Source organism: Panicum virgatum, chromosome 2N (genome assembly GCF_016808335.1).
Source record: "Panicum virgatum strain AP13 chromosome 2N, P.virgatum_v5, whole genome shotgun sequence".
Lineage (NCBI taxonomy): Eukaryota > Viridiplantae > Streptophyta > Magnoliopsida > Poales > Poaceae > Panicum > Panicum virgatum.
The window spans coordinates 12,411,424-12,429,599 of NC_053146.1; the positions used below are offsets into that span (position 1 = coordinate 12,411,424).

At 49.1% G+C, this 18,176-nt stretch overlaps 1 protein-coding gene across 2 annotated transcripts in view; it reads left to right on the plus strand.

Moving 5' to 3' along the window:
• The window catches only part of LOC120659783 (UPF0613 protein PB24D3.06c-like), a 41,525-nt gene that overhangs the window by 10,678 nt on the left and 12,671 nt on the right, over positions 1-18,176 (plus strand). The window contains exons 4-8 of one of the 2 annotated variants that reach the window (XM_039938016.1): positions 8,574-8,666; positions 8,785-8,850; positions 11,291-11,436; positions 12,243-12,351; positions 12,804-13,813. In XM_039938016.1, the coding sequence (XP_039793950.1) occupies positions 8,574-8,666; positions 8,785-8,850; positions 11,291-11,436; positions 12,243-12,351; positions 12,804-12,896 (507 nt within the window). In that variant the 3' untranslated portion in view covers positions 12,897-13,813. Of the gene's footprint in view, positions 1-8,573; positions 8,667-8,784; positions 8,851-11,290; positions 11,437-12,242; positions 12,352-12,803; positions 13,814-18,176 lie in introns of those variants that run through there. The other variant, XM_039938015.1, reaches the window with a different exon arrangement.

Genomic DNA, 18,176 nt, shown 5'->3' on the forward strand with positions numbered 1-18,176 from the left:
TGAATTTGGCGTATAGCCTATGCACTCTCAGTTTTTCCAAAACTACCCTCAGGTGTTGCTCGTGCTCCTGAATACTCTTCGAGTAAATAAGTATGTCGTCAATGAAGACTACGACAAACTTATCTAACTCATCCATAAATACTTTGTTCATGAGGTTCATGAAATAGGCAGGTGCATTTGTCAGTCCAAAAGACATCACTGTAAACTCAAACTGTCCGTATCGAGTGACAAAGGCTGTCTTCGGGATGTCGCTTTCCCTTATCTTGAGCTGAAAATATCCGGACCTTAGGTCAATCTTGGAAAAGTACTTGGCTCCTTTTAATTGATCGAAAAGATCATCGATCCTGGGAAGGGGGTACTTATTCTTGATAGTGACTTCGTTTAGTGCCCGGTAATCTACACATAACCTCATGCTTCCGTCCTTCTTCTTGACGAATAGAACCGGGGCTCCCCAAGGCGACGAACTTGGCCTGATGAAGCCAATCCGTTGCAACTCCTCTAGTTGTTTCTTTAACTCCGCCAACTCGGTGGCTGCCATCCTATAAGGTCTCTTGGCTATAGGGGCAGTTCCAGGGACAAGGTCAATGACAAATTCTACGTCCCTATCTGGTGGCATACCAGGAAATTCTTCGGGAAAGACATCGGGATACTCATTCACTACAGGGACTTTTTCCAAGGACTTGGCTTCCATGCTAAACACCATCGGGTTTGCTCTACTTTCCCGGGTATGACAGGTCACTCGGACTCCCTCTGGGTTTGTTAGATGTACTACTTTATCCGTACAACCTATGAGGCCATTGTGTTTGCTCAGCCAATCCATTCCAAGGATCACATCTATCCCTTCTAACTTAAGTACTACTAGATCTGCTAAAAACTCTACCCCACTTAAATTGATCCTTACCCGTAGACAACCCAGTCGACACCTGATGTCTCCTCCGGGCGTCCGGGTTAATAGGGGCGTTTTTAGTAGTACTGTAGGTATTTTATGTCTCTCCACAAAACTCGAGGATATAAATGAGTGTGATGCTCCAGAGTCAAACAGTACTGTTGCAAGAGTTGAGCTGACAAGGTACTCACCGAGTACAACGCCCTGGGCTCCTTGAGCTTCCTGTGCGTCGATGTGGTTGACGCGGGCTCGTCCAAAAGACTGCTGGGGTTGCCTCTGCTGGTTGTTGTTGTTGCTATTGCCGCGGAGGGGCACTCGGTTGGCACCGGTCAGAACTGGTTTGGGTCCGTTCACTGTGTTGGAGAAGGCTGAAGTAGCCGGCTTGTTCTTGGCATAGGGGCAGTCGGCAATGAAGTGACCCGTCTCACGGCAGTTGAAGCAGGCCCTAACATTGCTGTTGTTATTGGTGACCTGGCTTGCATTACTCTGAGGGGCCCTCATTGCTATTGTTATTGGTGACCTGGCTGGGTGTTAGGGGCCCGTGGTCCTGTCACTTGAGACTGAGTCCTGTACTGCATTGGGGCTTGGGACCTTGGTGTGTTGTAGCTGAAGCTTCTGGGCTTCTGGAAACGATCCTGCTGGCGTGCCTTGCTCTCCAAAAACTTGCGCTTGTTATCCTTTCTTTCATCGATCTTGGCCCTCTCTGTGAGGATTGCCTTGTTCATCAGGGTGTTGAAATCAGGGTAGATCTGAGGAGTGAGCAGGGTCCTGAGTTCTGGGTTTAGTCCCTTTTTAAACATATCCTGCTTTTTCTCGTCGTTGTTCACTTCTTCGGGTGCATAGCGAGCCAGCTCCATAAACTGGTGTGTATATTCTTCCACCGTCATATTCCCCTGCTGAAGTGCGCGAAATTCATCCGCCTTGCGCTTCATGGTGGCCGAGGGGATGTGATAACGGCGGAATTCCCTCACGAATTCATTCCAGGTGATGGTGGAGGCATCTCTGGCAGCAGCGCAGTAATTCTCCCACCAGGCTAAGGCGGTCCCGGTGAGTTGATGTGCTGCCAGAAGGACCTTATCTCGATCCTGGCACCCAAACGGCTCGAGTTTCCCCTGGATCACGCGGAGCCAATCATCTGCATCCAAGGGGTTGCTGGATCCGGCAAAAGTGGGTGGCTTGGCTCTCAGGAAAGCTGTCAGCTTATCATTGAATGTCTGCTCTCGTGGTTGCCTGTTTACTAGAGCATTGGCCAGTGTCTCCAGTATGAGAGTCTGGTTATGGATTATTTGTGCCAGGTCCACGAAGGGTGGTGGTGGTGGTGGTGGCAGCTGTGCACCAAGGTTTTCTCCTCTGCCCAGACTCACTTCTTGTTCTTCCTGAGGATGGTTTTGCCCGTCCGGGTGTACTCCTGCATCAGCGGCTGCAGGGTCCCTGACTCGGGAGACCCTCGTGACGCTTCGAGAAACCATCTGCAGATCGAGCGGGTTGGGACTAAGATTAGGTGATGTTTAAGTTGTTTAATTCGCGTAACAAGGCAGAATTATCCTTCTGCTAAAAAGGCACACACACAACAAGGCAAACAAGCAACTCTTACTAAAACAAGGCAGGGTACAACATGGGAACACAACTAGAACGCGCACTACACGTCCGGGTACGCAACTTCAAAAGAAAAGGGGCACAGAACTTCTTCGGACCACAAGGCTTCATTCCTTGTCGGTTGCTCGCGCTTCAGGCAGACTCATTGGCTTGTGTGGGTTCCTCCCTCGGAAAGGAACTCGCGTTCTCTGGGGAAATGAGTGGTCCTGGCTCGCCATTCTCTAGATCTCCATTTTCCCGGGGTTGCGTTGTGGCTTCTTTGGCGGCGGCGGCCGTAGACCTTCCAGGGTTCTCGGGTGGGGCTAGTGGGTTTCCAACGAGTGGTCCCCATCCTAAGACGGGCGTTCCAAGCAGAACATGGTCTTCCCCTATTGCCGGGACTGGGGTTCCACTACTAGTCCATTCTTGCATACGCCGGTCTCGGGCTTGCCTGAGGCTCTCCTGAGCAACTGCTTCACTGCTGACCGCTGCTGCGGCTCTTGCCTCGGCTTGGACTGCTCGGATCTGCTGTAATCTTAGCGCGAGCTCTGCTTGCTCGGCTCGATGGGTCTGTTCCCTCAGCAAGTTGGCTTGCTCGTCAAAGAGCTGATCCAAGGAGGCTAGGTAGGTAGCTACTTGGTACAGGAGGACTTCTTCATGGCGACGCCGTTCCAGGCTTCTCATTCGAGCTTCCCAAACTGGAGTTCTGATGGCTGGTGGGAAGAACCTCATTGGTGTGGGGGTGAGGTGTCCTTCGAAAATCCGGCACAGGTAACGAAGTGCCTTCCTGACGGCTAGGGGATAGGTGTCCTGGTGCCTAAACCCGGTAGCAGTCACCCGCCATGACAGGATGTCGGGGTAGCGGTCACTTCTGGCGACAACTAGGATCACCCTGCAGCGGAGAGTGCCATGATGCTCGTACTCTCTGCTGTAGTACCTTGGGCGTTCCGTGACGCCAAGGTTCTCCAGGGCGTTGATCAAGAGGCTGGGGAAGCCAGGTGCAGCTTGGCAATCGCCCTGGGTCCATCCTTCCTCAGCCATCTGAAAATAAAGATGTGGTGAAAAACTTGCACAATTATTTGAGGTACACAAAGGGGTAGATGACTTTTATTTATGGCATCATGGTGGGGTACAACTTCATGGTTACACGATTATTATTAGAGCAAAGGTTCTAGCTTGGAGACAACTCCTATCATGGGGATCCTTCCTCAATTCTAAGGGAGCGCTTCTTCAGTGGAAGGTACTGATCCATCAAGTTATTCTCGGTCTGAGTACCTTTGTCCCAATGGGTTTCCTCGGGTTTTTCTTCTTCAGTTTGAGTTCCAACATCCCAATGGGTTTCCAAGGGCTCTTCCTCTTCGGCCTGAATGCCTACATCCCATTGAGCCTCTTCGGGTTCTTCTTCTTCGTCTTCTTCTATCCATCCACCTATTCCCCAGCGAGCCTCGTACCTCCGCATCCGAGCTTGGAGAGCGGCTAGTGAGTCCTCGGCGCGTGTGGCTCTTGCCCGCTGTTCTTCCAGTTCTTCTTTTTCATCCATTTGGACTTGGAGGGCGGCTAGGGAATACTCGGCATGTACGGTCCTCGACCGTTGTTCATCCAGCTCCTGGGTTGTCTTTTCTGCTCTGTGGACTTGCTGCTTCAGTTGTGCTGCTTGCTCGCGATAGAGCTCATCCAGGCCGGTGAGATAGATGGATAGGTGAGAGACCGTGTCTTCTAGGTCTTCTTCTTCTCTTCCAAGTCCTCTCATCCTAGCAATCCATGTGCGTCCCCTTCCTTCAGTCGGCGGGAAAAGTCGGCGGGAAAAATCCCATAGGAGTCCGCTGGAGGTGATGCCTGTAGATCACACGTAGACGTCGTAGGGCTTTGCGGGCGGCTTTCCGATAGGTATCCGGGAAACGGAATCCAGTGGTGGAGATGAACCAAGGGTCCACATCAGGATAGCGGGTGCTCCTTGCTATGAAGATCATCAGGTCACACCGAAGAGTGCCCTTGGAGTCGTACTCTCGATAAAGAAACTCTGGCGGATCCACAACTCCAATGCGTTCCAGGCTGAGTATCAACAACTTAGGAAGGCCGGGCTCTGCGAAACAGATTCCGCCGATCCATCCATCGTCAGCCATCTGGAACAGGGCAAGAACCAAGGGTAAGTGTTTGTGTGTGGAAAGGATTAAGGATAGAAAAGTCCTAAGGTGAAAGGTCCTGAAAACGGGTTTCGCTCCTAGGGTCACGTTCTACGGCCAACCTACGGCTCTGATACCACATGAAGCGTCCCCTCATAAGAGAAGACTTAAATGTGATACAAAACATCAGTCCCAGGAGGCTGATGCCACATTTATTACATCAGATGGTTCAAAACCGTACAAACCTTGGAGGACACTCGATACAGATAATGATAATAACTAACCAAGCTACGACATAACACCAGACCGCAAACCACATAGGGTCTATCACGGGCTCAGAGTACTGCGACAGCGGAGGCATCTCGACAGGGCCGGTTCCACAGGCAAGGTTGGGTGTAGAACGATAACCCTACTCGGCGTCGTCTGGTAAGAAGTCTGGGTATTCTTCTGTAAAAAGTAAGAGTGGGGTGAGTACAAACGTACTCAGCAAGTCCAACCACACCCACGGAGGGGGTTTATAACAGAATAATATGCATAGGTAAATCAAGGATAAGGTTACGGTTTAATTTGTAGAAAAACAATATTTTATGCAGGGGTTTATTTTAAAGAAAGCCTTTATGAAAATCAGTTTCAGGAGTAATACGGAGTTTCCAATTTTAAACTGCTACCGGACTCCCCGTCCGTCGTAGCACACGGCATAACTGCCGGACACAATTCCAAAATAACTCACACCAGCCCATCCCAATGAAACACTAGTTATGTGACCACACCATAACTCGCCCAATACCGTGGGCACGGCTATTCGAATAGATTCTTAACTCTGCAGAGGTGTGCAACTTTACCCACAAGTAGGATACCACAACTCGAACACCGTCGTGTCGGTGTAGATCCCAGCATAGCCATTACCCACCATAGCTAAGCCTGATTAGCCATCACGGGATGCACCAAGGGGTCATTGACCGTTCAATTAGGTATAACCGGGCATAAGTCACTCTGGGCTTATCTCTTTTCCTTAGTCACCCGTTGCTCTCAGCTCTCCTGATGGCTATCACACCAACTAGTGGGATTTATGCTATGCCGTTGCCCATTCAACGGTCGAGTGGTTTGCACGATAGTGGAGTTAGGTGAGATGACACACCAACTCGGTCCTTAGACGCGACAAGATGGATATCTCCCTTCTTTGCCCTGCCACACAGGCATAAGCACACCAATCGGCAATTCACACAGAAATGCCGTCCATCCCGTCCATACTCATCTTTCGAAAATTCACATTTTATCCCTTCCCATACGCACACATTTTCTTTATAAAATAAATAGCATTATGAATAAAGTTCTAAGCGTTCGAATATCGATTAACGTCCAAGTAAAATCAGACATTAATCTAGGTGGTCAAGGAATGGTCATCACAAATCAAGGGGTGGCTATCCAACCGTGTTTTCATGCAAGTAAAACATATGCAATTTTATAAAACAGGCCATTGGGTTGTGTTTATAAAAACTAGGACAGAAACATGCATCAAAGGATGGGATTGAACTTGCCGTCTTCAAAGCCTTCGGGGAAGTCCTGTCCTTCGGGCTCGGGGTCGCGGAACTGGCCCTCGTTCTCCTGCTCACAGTACGGCTCGTTGACGGGCTCTCCTTCGTTCACTCCGTGGTCTACAGTGCACACAAACAAGCACACAATCAATACACAGAACAAAGACCTGTCGTCGAGCTCGGTTCGGAAACACATGAAATATAGAGCATAGAGTATTATTTTTGTATGGTTTCTGAATGGTATGGCCAAAACTGAGTTAAGAGAGGCGGGGTAAAATTTTAGATTAATCCGGAGTCATTTGGCGCATGAAATGATAGGTCAAAGGAGTGTTTAGGGCCTAAACATGGGTCCAGGGACCTATTTGTAATTAAGTTTAAGAAGGGGCCTAAACATGGGTCCAGGGACCTATTTGTAATTAAGTTTAAGAAGGCAGGGGCTTGGTTTGCATTTTAGAATTTTCTTGGGTTAATCTAAAAGGGTCAGGGGCTTATTTGTAACTAAGTTTATATGGTGAGGGTTTGTTTTGAGAATATAACAGAAAGGGGGGTTCTAATTGCAAAAATATCAAGAGGTGGAAGGGTTCTTAAGGAAATAGGAGAAAGGGAGGGGGGTTCTGGGCGAAATCGCCCTTCTTCCCCCTTCTCGCGTCCAGAACAGGGGAGGGTGGAGGCGGCGCTTGGTGCCGGCGATTCGGCGGCTCTGAGCCTCGACGGCGGCCCGGGGTAGAGGGGAAAGGAGGTGGGGGCCCTGCGGGGTCGATCCCCGGCCTCACCTTGTGCCGGGGTGGGGCGTGGCGGCCCGGCCACGGTGGCCAACAGCGGCGGGGGTGAGTGAGCGGCGGCGGCGCTGCAGGGCTGCGGAGAGGGGGCGGGGGGGTGGCGGCGCGGTTCGAGGTGGTGGATGTGGTGCTCGGGGAGGGCTCTGCGGCCTCTTTTATAGGTGGCCAAGGCGGTGGCGGGGTGCTGGCCGGCGGCAAGCTTGCAGGCGGGTTTAATGGCGTGGGGCGGCGAGGCTCTGTGCGGGCGTCAATGGTGGCAGCGAGTGAGGCGCGTGCGCGGGGCAGGATGGGACGCGACGGGCGGTGGTCGACTGGCGCAGGCGAGCTCTGTACGGGCGTCAACGGCAGCGGTGTGCGTGCGCGGCAAGCGGCGCTGTGCCGGAGTCGCCGCCGCTGTGCAACGTCAACGGCGGTCGGCTCGAGTGGCGAGCGCGGACCGGGGTGGGTCACGGCGTGCGGGCGAGCGGGGCCGGACGGCGGGGCGCTGCGCGCGCAGGTGCGGCCAGGCGGCCGTGGCGTGGCGGCGCGGCGCTCAGGCTGGGGCGCCGAGCAGCTGCTGCGGCCGAGCGCGTGTGCGCGCGCGAGGGGGGGGGGGCAGCAGCGGTGCGCGCGCGGGGAGGAGGACCGGGCCGGGCCAGGCGCGCTGCATGACCGGAATGGGGTCCAAGGGCGGCGCGTCCGGGGGGAGACGTGCTCGATTAGGCACGGTCGGGCGGAGCAGAGGGCGCGGGCCAGGCGTTCGCGGCAGAGAAGAAAGGAAGGAGAGAGAGAGGGAGAGGGAAGGAGAGAGAAAAGAAAAGAAAAGAGAAAGAAAATGGGAAAAAGAAAAGAAAAAGAAAAGGAGGGGAGAGAGAAGGGAAAAAGGGGAGAGGGAGGGAGGGATCCGCGCCGGGATCACGGCGCTGATCTCGGAGCCGGTCGGCCACGCTTGGCGTCCGGGCGCGCGAGAGCGCGATGCGCGGGCCAGGGGAGAAACAGGGATGGGACCGCGGGAGATTTGGATGTCGGCTCGGTTCCTCGGGGTATCAGGAATTTAGGCGGGAGATGAATCAAGAAAGGGATCGAGCTCAATGACGAAACAAAATTTTTAGCGCATGATTTATTTTCGTCAGTTTTTGGGATGCTACACCTCAACGTAGCAGGTGACTAGTTGTGGCTGCCGGGGGGGGTTGTCCCTGTGTGCTTTCTTTGTTGTCCAGTCTTGAACTCTGCTGCGCCAGTAGTTCAGACTGTGCGGGGGTGTTGGTGTATATATGAGTGGCACTTATGGCCCATGTATTAGGCCCATCTAGAGGCCCATATATAGCTACTATATTACCCACCCTTCTAGGGTTTGGAGGAATACACTGAGTTATTCTCCTACATCATTATCTTGACATTACCCCTCCATTCTATGAAAGCTTTCCTTATAACCATGTTATTGATTCCTTTGTAAAAATCAGCTTTAAAGGCTACTTAGTATCAGTGGTATTGTGATTTGCATGAAACCTGTAGATTTACCCTTTTTGGGTATAATAATATTAAGTGATGACATTTTGTTCCAATAATTATATTACCAATTTATCCCCAAGTTCTATTGAATTTCCAGTTTTATCTATTTCTATCTTTTGATTTGTTAACTTCTCTTATATTTTTCTTGGTCTATGCATTGCTCATATATGTTTTCTTGTTGAAGGATGCATTGGAACTAGATCAGCTTATCAGTTACTTAATAAATAAGGAAAATTCTGAAGGAGTAATATTGCTTGGTCACAGCACTGGTTGCCAGGTATGGTATTGCTAATATCCACTACTACTTAACAGCTCTGTAATAAGATAACACTGAGTCTTCCATGGGTGCCAGGATATTGTGCATTATATAACACTGAGTCTTCCATGGGTGCCAGGATATTGTGCATTATATGCGCACAAACTTTGCTTGTTCAAAAGCAGTTTCTGGGGTCATTTTGCAGGTATTCTCTCTGTTTATTCTCTTCGAATGCACAAGTAGAGGAGTAAAAGTTGTTTAAATTTGATGTGTGCGACATTTCTCACTGAATGTCAAACTTATCAACTTTGAACTGTTTATACTTGCTGGAACTAATTTAATATTTTAATGATATCTGGGTGTGATACCCGGGGAGTGTGTTGTCCCTCAACACAAGCTTGTGGTGGCGGACTTTCGTCTTCGGGTACGTGTCCACCGGGACAAATGTGCCAAGATTGCGAGAACAAAGTGGTGGAAGTTTAGAGGGGAAGCGGCACAAGCGTTTAAGGAAAGGATGCTAGGTGAGGGGCCTTGGGAAGAAGGAGAAGACGCAGATGACATGTGGCTAAAGATGGCAACATGTGTTCGGAAGGTGGCCTCAGAGGTGTTTGGCGTGAGTAGGGGAGGCAAACAGGAGGGGAAAGACACCTGGTGGTGGAACGACGAGGTGCAAAGGGCTATTAAGGAGAAGAAGGAGTGTTTCAAGCGCCTCTACCTTGACAAGAGTGCAGCCAACATCGAGGGCTATAAATTAGCGAAGAGGGTTGCAAAGCGAGCTGTGAGTGTAGCAAAGGGTAAGGCATATGATGACTTGTATCAGCGGCTAGGCACGAAAGAAGGGGAGAAGGACATTTATAGGATGGCTAGGATCCGCGAGCGGAAGACAAGGGACATCAACCAAATCAAATGCATTAAGGATGGGACGGATCGACTGCTAGTGAAGGATGAGGAGATCATGGATAGATGGAGAGAGTACTTTGACAAGTTGTTTAATGGGAAGAGTGAGAGCCCTACCCTTGACTTAGATGACTCTTTTGACGATACAAACAGACGTTTTGTGAGGAGAATTCAGGAGGTAGAGATCGGGGAGGCTTTGAAGAGAATGAAGAGAGGTAAAGCGATGGGCCCTGATGGTATTCCCATTGAGGTGTGGAGATGCCTAGGAGATAGAGCAATAGTATGGTTAACTAAGCTTTTTAATCTCATTTTTCGGTCAAACAAGATGTCGGAAGAATGGAGGAGAAGTATATTAGTACCTATCTTCAAAAACAAGGGCGATGTTCAAAGTTGTACTAACTACCGTGGGATTAAGCTGATGAGCCATACGATGAAGCTTTGGGAGAGGGTTATCGAGCATCGCCTAAGAAGAGTGACAAGTGTGACCCAAAACCAATTTGGGTTCATGCCTGGAAGGTCAACCATGGAGGCGATTTTCTTAATACGACAATTGATGGAGAGATATAGGGAGCAGAAGAAGGACTTGCACATGGTCTTCATTGACCTTGAGAAGGCATATGACAAAGTAACGAGACATGTCATGTGGTGGGCTTTGGAGAAGCACAAAGTCCCAACTAAGTACATTACCCTCATTAAGGATATGTACAAGGATGCGACGACGTTTGTCCGGACATGTGATGGCAACACCACTGACTTTCCTATTAACATAGGCCTACACCAGGGGTCAGCATTGAGCCCTTATTTATTTGCTTTAGTGATGGATGAGGTCACAAGGGATATACAAGGTGAGATCCCTTGGTGTATGCTCTTTGCTGATGATGTGGTGCTAGTTGACGAGAGTAGGGCAGGGGTTAATAGGAAGTTAGAGCTGTGGAGACGCACGTTAGAGTCGAAAGGGTTCAGACTTAGTAGGACCAAGACCGAGTACATGATGTGCGATTTCAGCGCGACTAGGCATGAGGGGGGAGACGTTAGTCTAGATGGGCAAGTGGTGGTCCAGAAGAATACTTTTCGGTATTTAGGATCGGTGCTACAAAAGGATGGCGACATTGATGAAGATGTTAGGCATAGAATTTCAGCTGGCTGGTTGAAATGGCGGCAAGCTTCTGGCATCCTTTGTGACAAGAGGGTGCCACAAAAGCTAAAAGGCAAATTTTATAGGACAACAATTCGTCCGGCGATGTTATACGGTGCTGAATGTTGGCCTACAAAAAGGCGACATGTGCAGCAACTGAGTGTAGCAGAGATGCAGATGTTGCGGTGGTTTTGCGGGCACACAAGGAGGGATAGAGTCCGGAACGAAGTTATTCGGGATAGGGTCGGGGTGGCACCAATTGAGGAGAAACTTACTCAACATCGGTTGAGATGGTTTGGACATGTCCAACGAAGGCCTCCTGAGGCGCCGGTGAGTATTGGGGTTCTTGAGCGGGTCGATAATATAAAGAGGGGTAGAGGTAGACCTAAACTGACGTGGGATGAGTTGGTTAAGAGAGACCTTAAGGATTGGAATATCTCTAAAGAGATAGCTTTGGATAGGAGCGTTTGGAGACTAGCTATCAATGTGTCTGAACCTTGAACTTATTTCTTTCGGGTTTCATCTCTAGCCTACCCCAACTTGCTTGGGAAAAAAGGCTATGTTGTTGTTGTTGTATATCTGGGTGTGAGTTCTATGCTAATATATTCTTCAGGCCCCAGTAAGTGACAGGGAATATAGAGCAACTCTTCCAGAAACAGCTGAAATGATAGACCTGGCAGCAAAAATGATTACTGAGGGTCGTGGAATGGATTTGATGCCTAGAGAAGCAAACCCAGATGCTCCCATTACCGCCTACAGGTATAATTATAATCAAGTTAAAGAATATAGAGATTTGTACTAAGGCTTTGTTGGCATTGTTGGTAGTTTCTCAAAAGTGCTGAATTGTTTCCAATTTTGGTTCCAGTTGTTTGTTGAACACAAATTTAGGATTTATAATAGCAAAATCCCTCTTGAACTACCAAAGATTCCCTAACTGACTGAATTCCACAGTGGATCAACTAGAAATTGACTCTAATGCTATAAGCAGTTTCTTTATCCCTTTTTGCAAAAAAAAAAGTTTGTAAAGGAGATCTTTTCGTCATCTGTCCATCAGTGGCAGCAGCAGCCATATATGTTACTCTGATAGCTGCTGGTGCTGGTTGGTAGAGGTGTGGCTTCCCCTTTCTAGGTAAAAATGGGAAGCCCTGGTGATCATCGAAAGCAACAAACTGCCAACAATATTCACTACACTCTTCCCCTGATTGTGTGACCATCTAGTACAGTTACAACCCACGAAGCATAATTTGCTAGTCCCTTCGTTTTCTGATATGATGTTTAGGACAAGTTATACTAATGAACTTGTCCTAAACGACATATATTTAAAAACGAAGGTAGTATATATAAGGGAATTCCATGGACCTGTGGTTTTGAACCACAATATCTTTCAGCCTGGTGTTTAAGTGAAACTATTTGGTCTACCCTTTCTGGAATTAGGGGCAAGATCAATATTTGCCAGCATCTATCCTAAGTTTCGTTTGATAAAGTTATGATTGCAAAATTATCAATAAGGGACTAAAGATCTTTCGCCGTCTGTGGTATTCTAATGTGTACATGGAAATATGTAGGTACCATTCCCTTTGTTCGTATATGGGTGATGATGACATGTTCAGTTCAGATCTAAGTGAAGATCAGCTGAGGCAGAGACTTGGTCATATGTCAACCACACAGTGTCAGGTGTGTTGTTCTGCTTCAGTTTGTTGGCTGTCACCTAAAACTATTATCATCTTAAGTGGTTTTGTTGCCCAGGAATGATTGCAAATAAGAGACAAAAACATGTTCCGAATTTGCATTTCATCACCATTATTTTTATAGTGTCCTTTATTAACCTCGAGTTATTATGATTTATGCTAACCAACAGCTTTCACTATTCATAGTGCCATAAAAAGAAAGCAGTTGTTGAAATAACCCTCTATATGCTACTCTTTCCGGTCACAAATAAGTGATAGTTTGGACATTGACATGGTCTCCAGAGCATATAACAATGACCACTAAGTTTTGTCATAATATATTTGTAACAATAGTAGAAGTATATTATTAGGAGACTACTTTTGTTACAAATCTACCTGTATCGAAATTCAGCAAATAAAAAGTAGTTTATAATCATAGTGTGGAATGGTTGACTTCAGACGACACAGGGGAGTCACTTATTTGTGTCTGGAGGGAGTATCAAGTACAAGCTATTGGTGCATGTAGGTGTTTGCTATATGGCAGCAAACTAACATTAGGTTAGTATTTGAAATGGTTAAACTTGCAGTTGGTCAACCATGAAAATCAAATGCACTGTTATTTCTGAACTACATCTTGAATTCTGGTGTCTGAAAAAATTAGTCATGTTGAAGAAACTATCTATATTGTTGTAATAATACAGAAAAAATACTGTTCCTCTTTCATTTACACTGAAAATATTCTGACTAGTTTAGTTTTGGATGTGTTGATCTTCTCGTGTTGTATATTATTAATAGCTATGCTATGCCTAATTACATTCTATGTATTCAGTAGTACATCTTTTATGCATGTAACAACCACATTACGCAGGAAAAAAAAAACATATTTGACCTTCCCATTTCATGCATTTGCATGCTAGGCAACTGCCTAAATTTACTGTCCAATAGCATTGGAGATCTTTATTGCTTATTGTACATATGGCAATCTCTGCCATGAGATGGCAGTAACAGCTTCATCGATTCCAATGCACTAGCAGCACAATCTTCTGTGGCACCACTATCAAGGAATTTTATCTAGTTTGATTTTAATTCTCCAACTTGGTGTTCCTAGTCCACTGGACTTTCGTTTGTCTTGAAGTTTGCCAGTCTGACTTACATCTTTGACCTGCATTTTCGCAAAGCAAAGATGCCGACCAAATTGAGAAGCTTCAGAAACATTAGTGATAGAAGTAGAAGGTGTATGGCGCATAAACATTGATTGTATTCATCTGTTAAACAGGGAGTACAATATATAGACCTCTACCAAAGATCTCTACCTGACTTAGAGAGAATCAGGGAGGGGATCTCCTCTACCTAATCTACGAGATTACAGGGAGGAGATTAGGGAGATCGGTGCACAAGGCAACAGCCAGGTGGGAAACAAATCAACCACCGGTGCCTAAAATAGGGGAGGAGATAACAAATCTCTAACACCCCCCTGCAGTCTAAACGTCTACAGTACAAACGTTAAGACTGGAACGAAACTCAGAAAAGACCGATGTGGGAAGTCCTTTGGTGAAGATGTCGGCGAACTGAGACGTCGTCGGGACATGAAGAACTCGAACATCTCCAATGGCAACCTTCTCACAAACAAAGTGAAGGTCGATCTCCACTTGCTTAGTGCGCTGATGCTGAACAGGATTGGTTGACAGGTAGATTGCACTGACATTGTCACAATAGACCAGGGTGCTCTTGGTCAGCGGACAATGAAGCTCCTGCATCAACTGGCGAAGCCAACAAGCTTCAGCAACACCATTTGCAACTGCTCTGTACTCAGCTTCTGCACTTGAGCGAGACACTGTGTTTTGACGTTTGGAGGACCATGACACCAGATTATCACCAAGAAACACAGCATAACCGGATGTAGACTTGCGAGTGTCTGGACAGCCAACCCAGTTGGCATCAGTGTAGACACACAAGGCAGAGGGCACAGAGGGTCGAAGCAGAAGACCATGCTCAGTCGTCCCTCGGAGATAGCGCATGATGCGCTTAACTGCTGAGAGATGAGTATCGCGAGGATCATGCATATGAAGACACCTGCTGCACTGCATAGGAGATATCCAGCCGAGTGAATGTGAGGTACTGCAAGGCACCAACTAAGCTGCGATACTGAGTGGGATCACTGACAGGAGCGCCATCAATGGAGGAAACCTTGGCATTGGTGTCAACAGGAGTGCTACAAGGTTTACAATCAGCCATACCAGCACGCTCGAGGACATCCAATGTGTACTGCCGCTGAGACAGGAAGAGACCCGCAGAGTAGCGCTGAACTGCAACTCCCAGAAAATGATGAAGGTCACCCAAATCCTTCATGGAGAACTCCTGGTGCAAGGCTGTAATGATGCGGCGAAGGAGATCCCGACTGGAGGCAGGGAGAACAATATCATCCACATACAGAAGCAAGTAAGCAGTCTCAGATCCTCGACGATAGATGAAAAGAGATGTGTCTGACTTGGCCTTGATGAACCCCAAAGTAAGTAGATGAGTAGCGAAGCGACTGTACCAAGCCTGCGGCGCTTGCTTCAAACCATACAGAGACTTGTTGAGACGACAAACTGCAGTAGGGTGAGCAGAGTCAACAAAACCTGTAGGTTGGGTGCAGTAGATAGTCTCGCTGAGGGTTCCATGCAAGAAAGCATTCTTGACGTCGAGCTGATGGACCGGCCAATGCTGGGAGAGAGCGATGGACAAAACTGTACGGACAGTAGCAGGTTTGACCACTGGGCTGAATGTCTCATCATAGTGGACACCAGGGCGCCGAGTAAAGCCGCGGAGGACCCAACGAGCCTTGTATCGATCTAAGGACCCGTCGGCATGAAACTTGTGCCGGAAGATCCACTTGCTGGTGACGATGTTGGCGCCCGAAGGACGCGGGACAAGATCCCATGTGGTGTTGGCGAGGAGAACAGCATACTCCTCTGCCATCGCACGGTGCCAATTAGGGTCGGCAAGCGTGGTGCGATAGGTCTTCGGGATGGGCGACAACGTCTCGGCATGGAAGGTGGAGGGCACTCGAAAGCCGGACTTGCCGCGGGTCGCCATATGGTGCTGGTTGACCACCGGCGCGATGGGGACAGCACCTTGGGGCAGCGGCACAGCCGGCGCCGAGGTGGATGTGGCTGTGGGGCACGGCCGACGGCTGTAGACGAGCAGAGGTGTCGGTGTCGTGGCCGCGCGTGGCGCGGGGGGAGCCAGAGTCGCGTAGTGCGACGGCGAGGTCGTGGCTGCGCAGGATGTCGGGGCAGCCGGGGCCGCGCGTAGCGCGCAGGGCGTCGTGGCTGCCAGGGCCGCGCGTGGCGCGGGGATTGTCGGGGTCGACTCCGGGGGCACTCCTGAGGCACCAGCGTCCGCCGCGGGTGTGACAGGGGTCGCTGCGGCTGCGGAGGGAGGCGCACGGGAGCCGGCGCGGTGAGGACCTGCAAGAGGAGGTCCGATCGGGCGGACCGTCACCTCAAACTCAGACAGAAAGTCAAGATCATTGGGTGTTGGACGAGAGCCAGCGAGGGGAAATTTGGACTCGTCGAACAACACATGACGGGAGATGAGGATACGGTTGGAGGAAAGATCCAAACAACGATATCCTTTGTGGTTACTAGAATACCCAAGAAATACACAGAGGCTCGATCGAGGGGCGAGCTTGTGGGCGGCAGTGCTAGACATGTTTGGGTAGCAGGCGCATCCGAAGACACGGAGGTGGGCGTACGACGGGTGCGTCCCGAACAGGGCGAAGTGGGGAGTGCCGTGGGTCAAGGTCTTGGTGGGTAGCCGGTTGAGAAGATATGTGGCGGTATGGAGTCAATCGACCTAGTAGGATGGCGCAAGGGAGGCCTGAAACAGTAAGGAGTGGATGATGTTATTAGTGGAACGAATCATGCACTCGGCTTTACCGTTTTGAGAGGACGTGTAGGGGCACGACATCCGGAACAAGACGCCGTTGGTGAGAAAGAAGGCGCGAGTGGTCGAGTTGTCGAATTCGCGGCCGTTATCACACTGGATACTCCGAATGGTGCGGCCGAACTGGGTCTTCACATAGGAGAAAAAATTAGCCAGCGCATTAAAGGTTTCAGATTTAAGCCGAAGCGGGAACGTCCACAGAAAATGCGAGCAATCATCAAGAATGACAAGATAATACTTGTACCGTTGCCAACTATAATGGATGATGAGCGCGATGGACGGAACAAGGAAATGTTACCGGTGTCGGGCGTCATATGAGTAGAGGCGCCAGAGTCCACAATCCAGTCGGTGGTGTTGGTCGGGTTGAGAGTGGCAGTGCTGAAGTTGCTGGCCAGCGATTGCTGATCCCATGCGCCGGACTAGGGCGTCTAGGTCTGCTGAGCGGGCGGTGGCGGTGCAGGGACGAATTGCTGAGGCGGCCCAGGCATCGGCAGGAACCCAGGAGGCAGCTGGGCCGGTGTGCCAAATTGGGCCGGCGAGAAGGGACCCGGGGCGGCGAAGTGGGCTTGCGAGCCGGAGGCGCGCGGTGCAGAGGCGGCCTGCTGGTGCTGCTGCCCTCCCGCTGGACCGGGCTGTGACAACCGCCAAATTAAAACTCAAAATTAAGCGAAATGGCCATCATTTGAACACATCAGGCACATTCGGCCCTGATATGGTCAGTGAGGCGGAAGAACAAGTCCGGGTTATACAGGAGAATTTGAAAATAGCTCAATCCCGGCAGAAAAGCTATGCGGCCAAGAAACGTTAATCGATCTCGTTCCAAGTGGGAGATCATGTCTATTTACGGGTATCTCCAATGAAAGGAGTCCAACGGTTCGGTGTGAAGGGAAAGCTCGCCCCTCGCTATGTTGGGCCTTTTCCCCGCCAAATTAAAGCTCAAAATTAAGCGAAATGGCCATCATTTGAACACATCACGCACATTTGGCATAACGGTTTAATTTGACAGCCCTTTCGGAACTGACCTTCCGATCGAAACAAACACCAGTAGTCTCACACGAAGGTGAGCGCAGGCAGTACAAACATATCGAGTACATGCAAATACAACTACAATACAGAGTAGAGTGCATTAAGTTTTACAAATCTGGTTTAATTACATAAATAATATACAAGTGCACTACAGTTTAAAACAAAGTTCGATACATGAAACCTGACGTCTATAATACATGAAGCGCAGAGTCGAATCACACACTCAGCTCACGGGTGTGTGATTCGGTAACTAGTAGGGACTAAGCATCTGGACCAGCCACCTCCCAACCATCCGCGTCAAGCCGGATGAAGTTGGCACAACAAGGGCAGAAGTCTTCCTCATTCTGACCTGAAATAGTTTGAGCCACAACCCTGAGTATACTAATACTCCGCAAGACTTACCCGACTATGGGTATACATAGCCCACTATCTAGACATGCACGGCTTTTTGGATGTGAGTTGTTTTGCGGAAAAGCATTTAAGAGTGAGTCCTTACTTTCAATATTTTAGCTCAAGATTAGGAATGAGTACCTATTTTCTATGGTTTGCATTTCTACACCAATCAGTGTGGAAAAACAATTGATTAGGTACAACCATATTGATCATTTCATTCCCTTCCATATTCTTACTACGATGTGACTCGGAGATCAAGGTGCTCATGTCCGAGAGCGACCGACGGCGAATCGATGCGATTTAACCTTGCAAGGTGGACCTAACCAACACGGCACACATATGTCCCGTCAGACTATACGAGCCAACCATTCCCCTCCCCATCTCGAACTACAGGACCGCCCCACCATCATATGGTCAGCCGAGCTCAACGTGAGACCACCAAAAGTAAACATATGCAACACCATTTCTCCGCGACTACTCGAC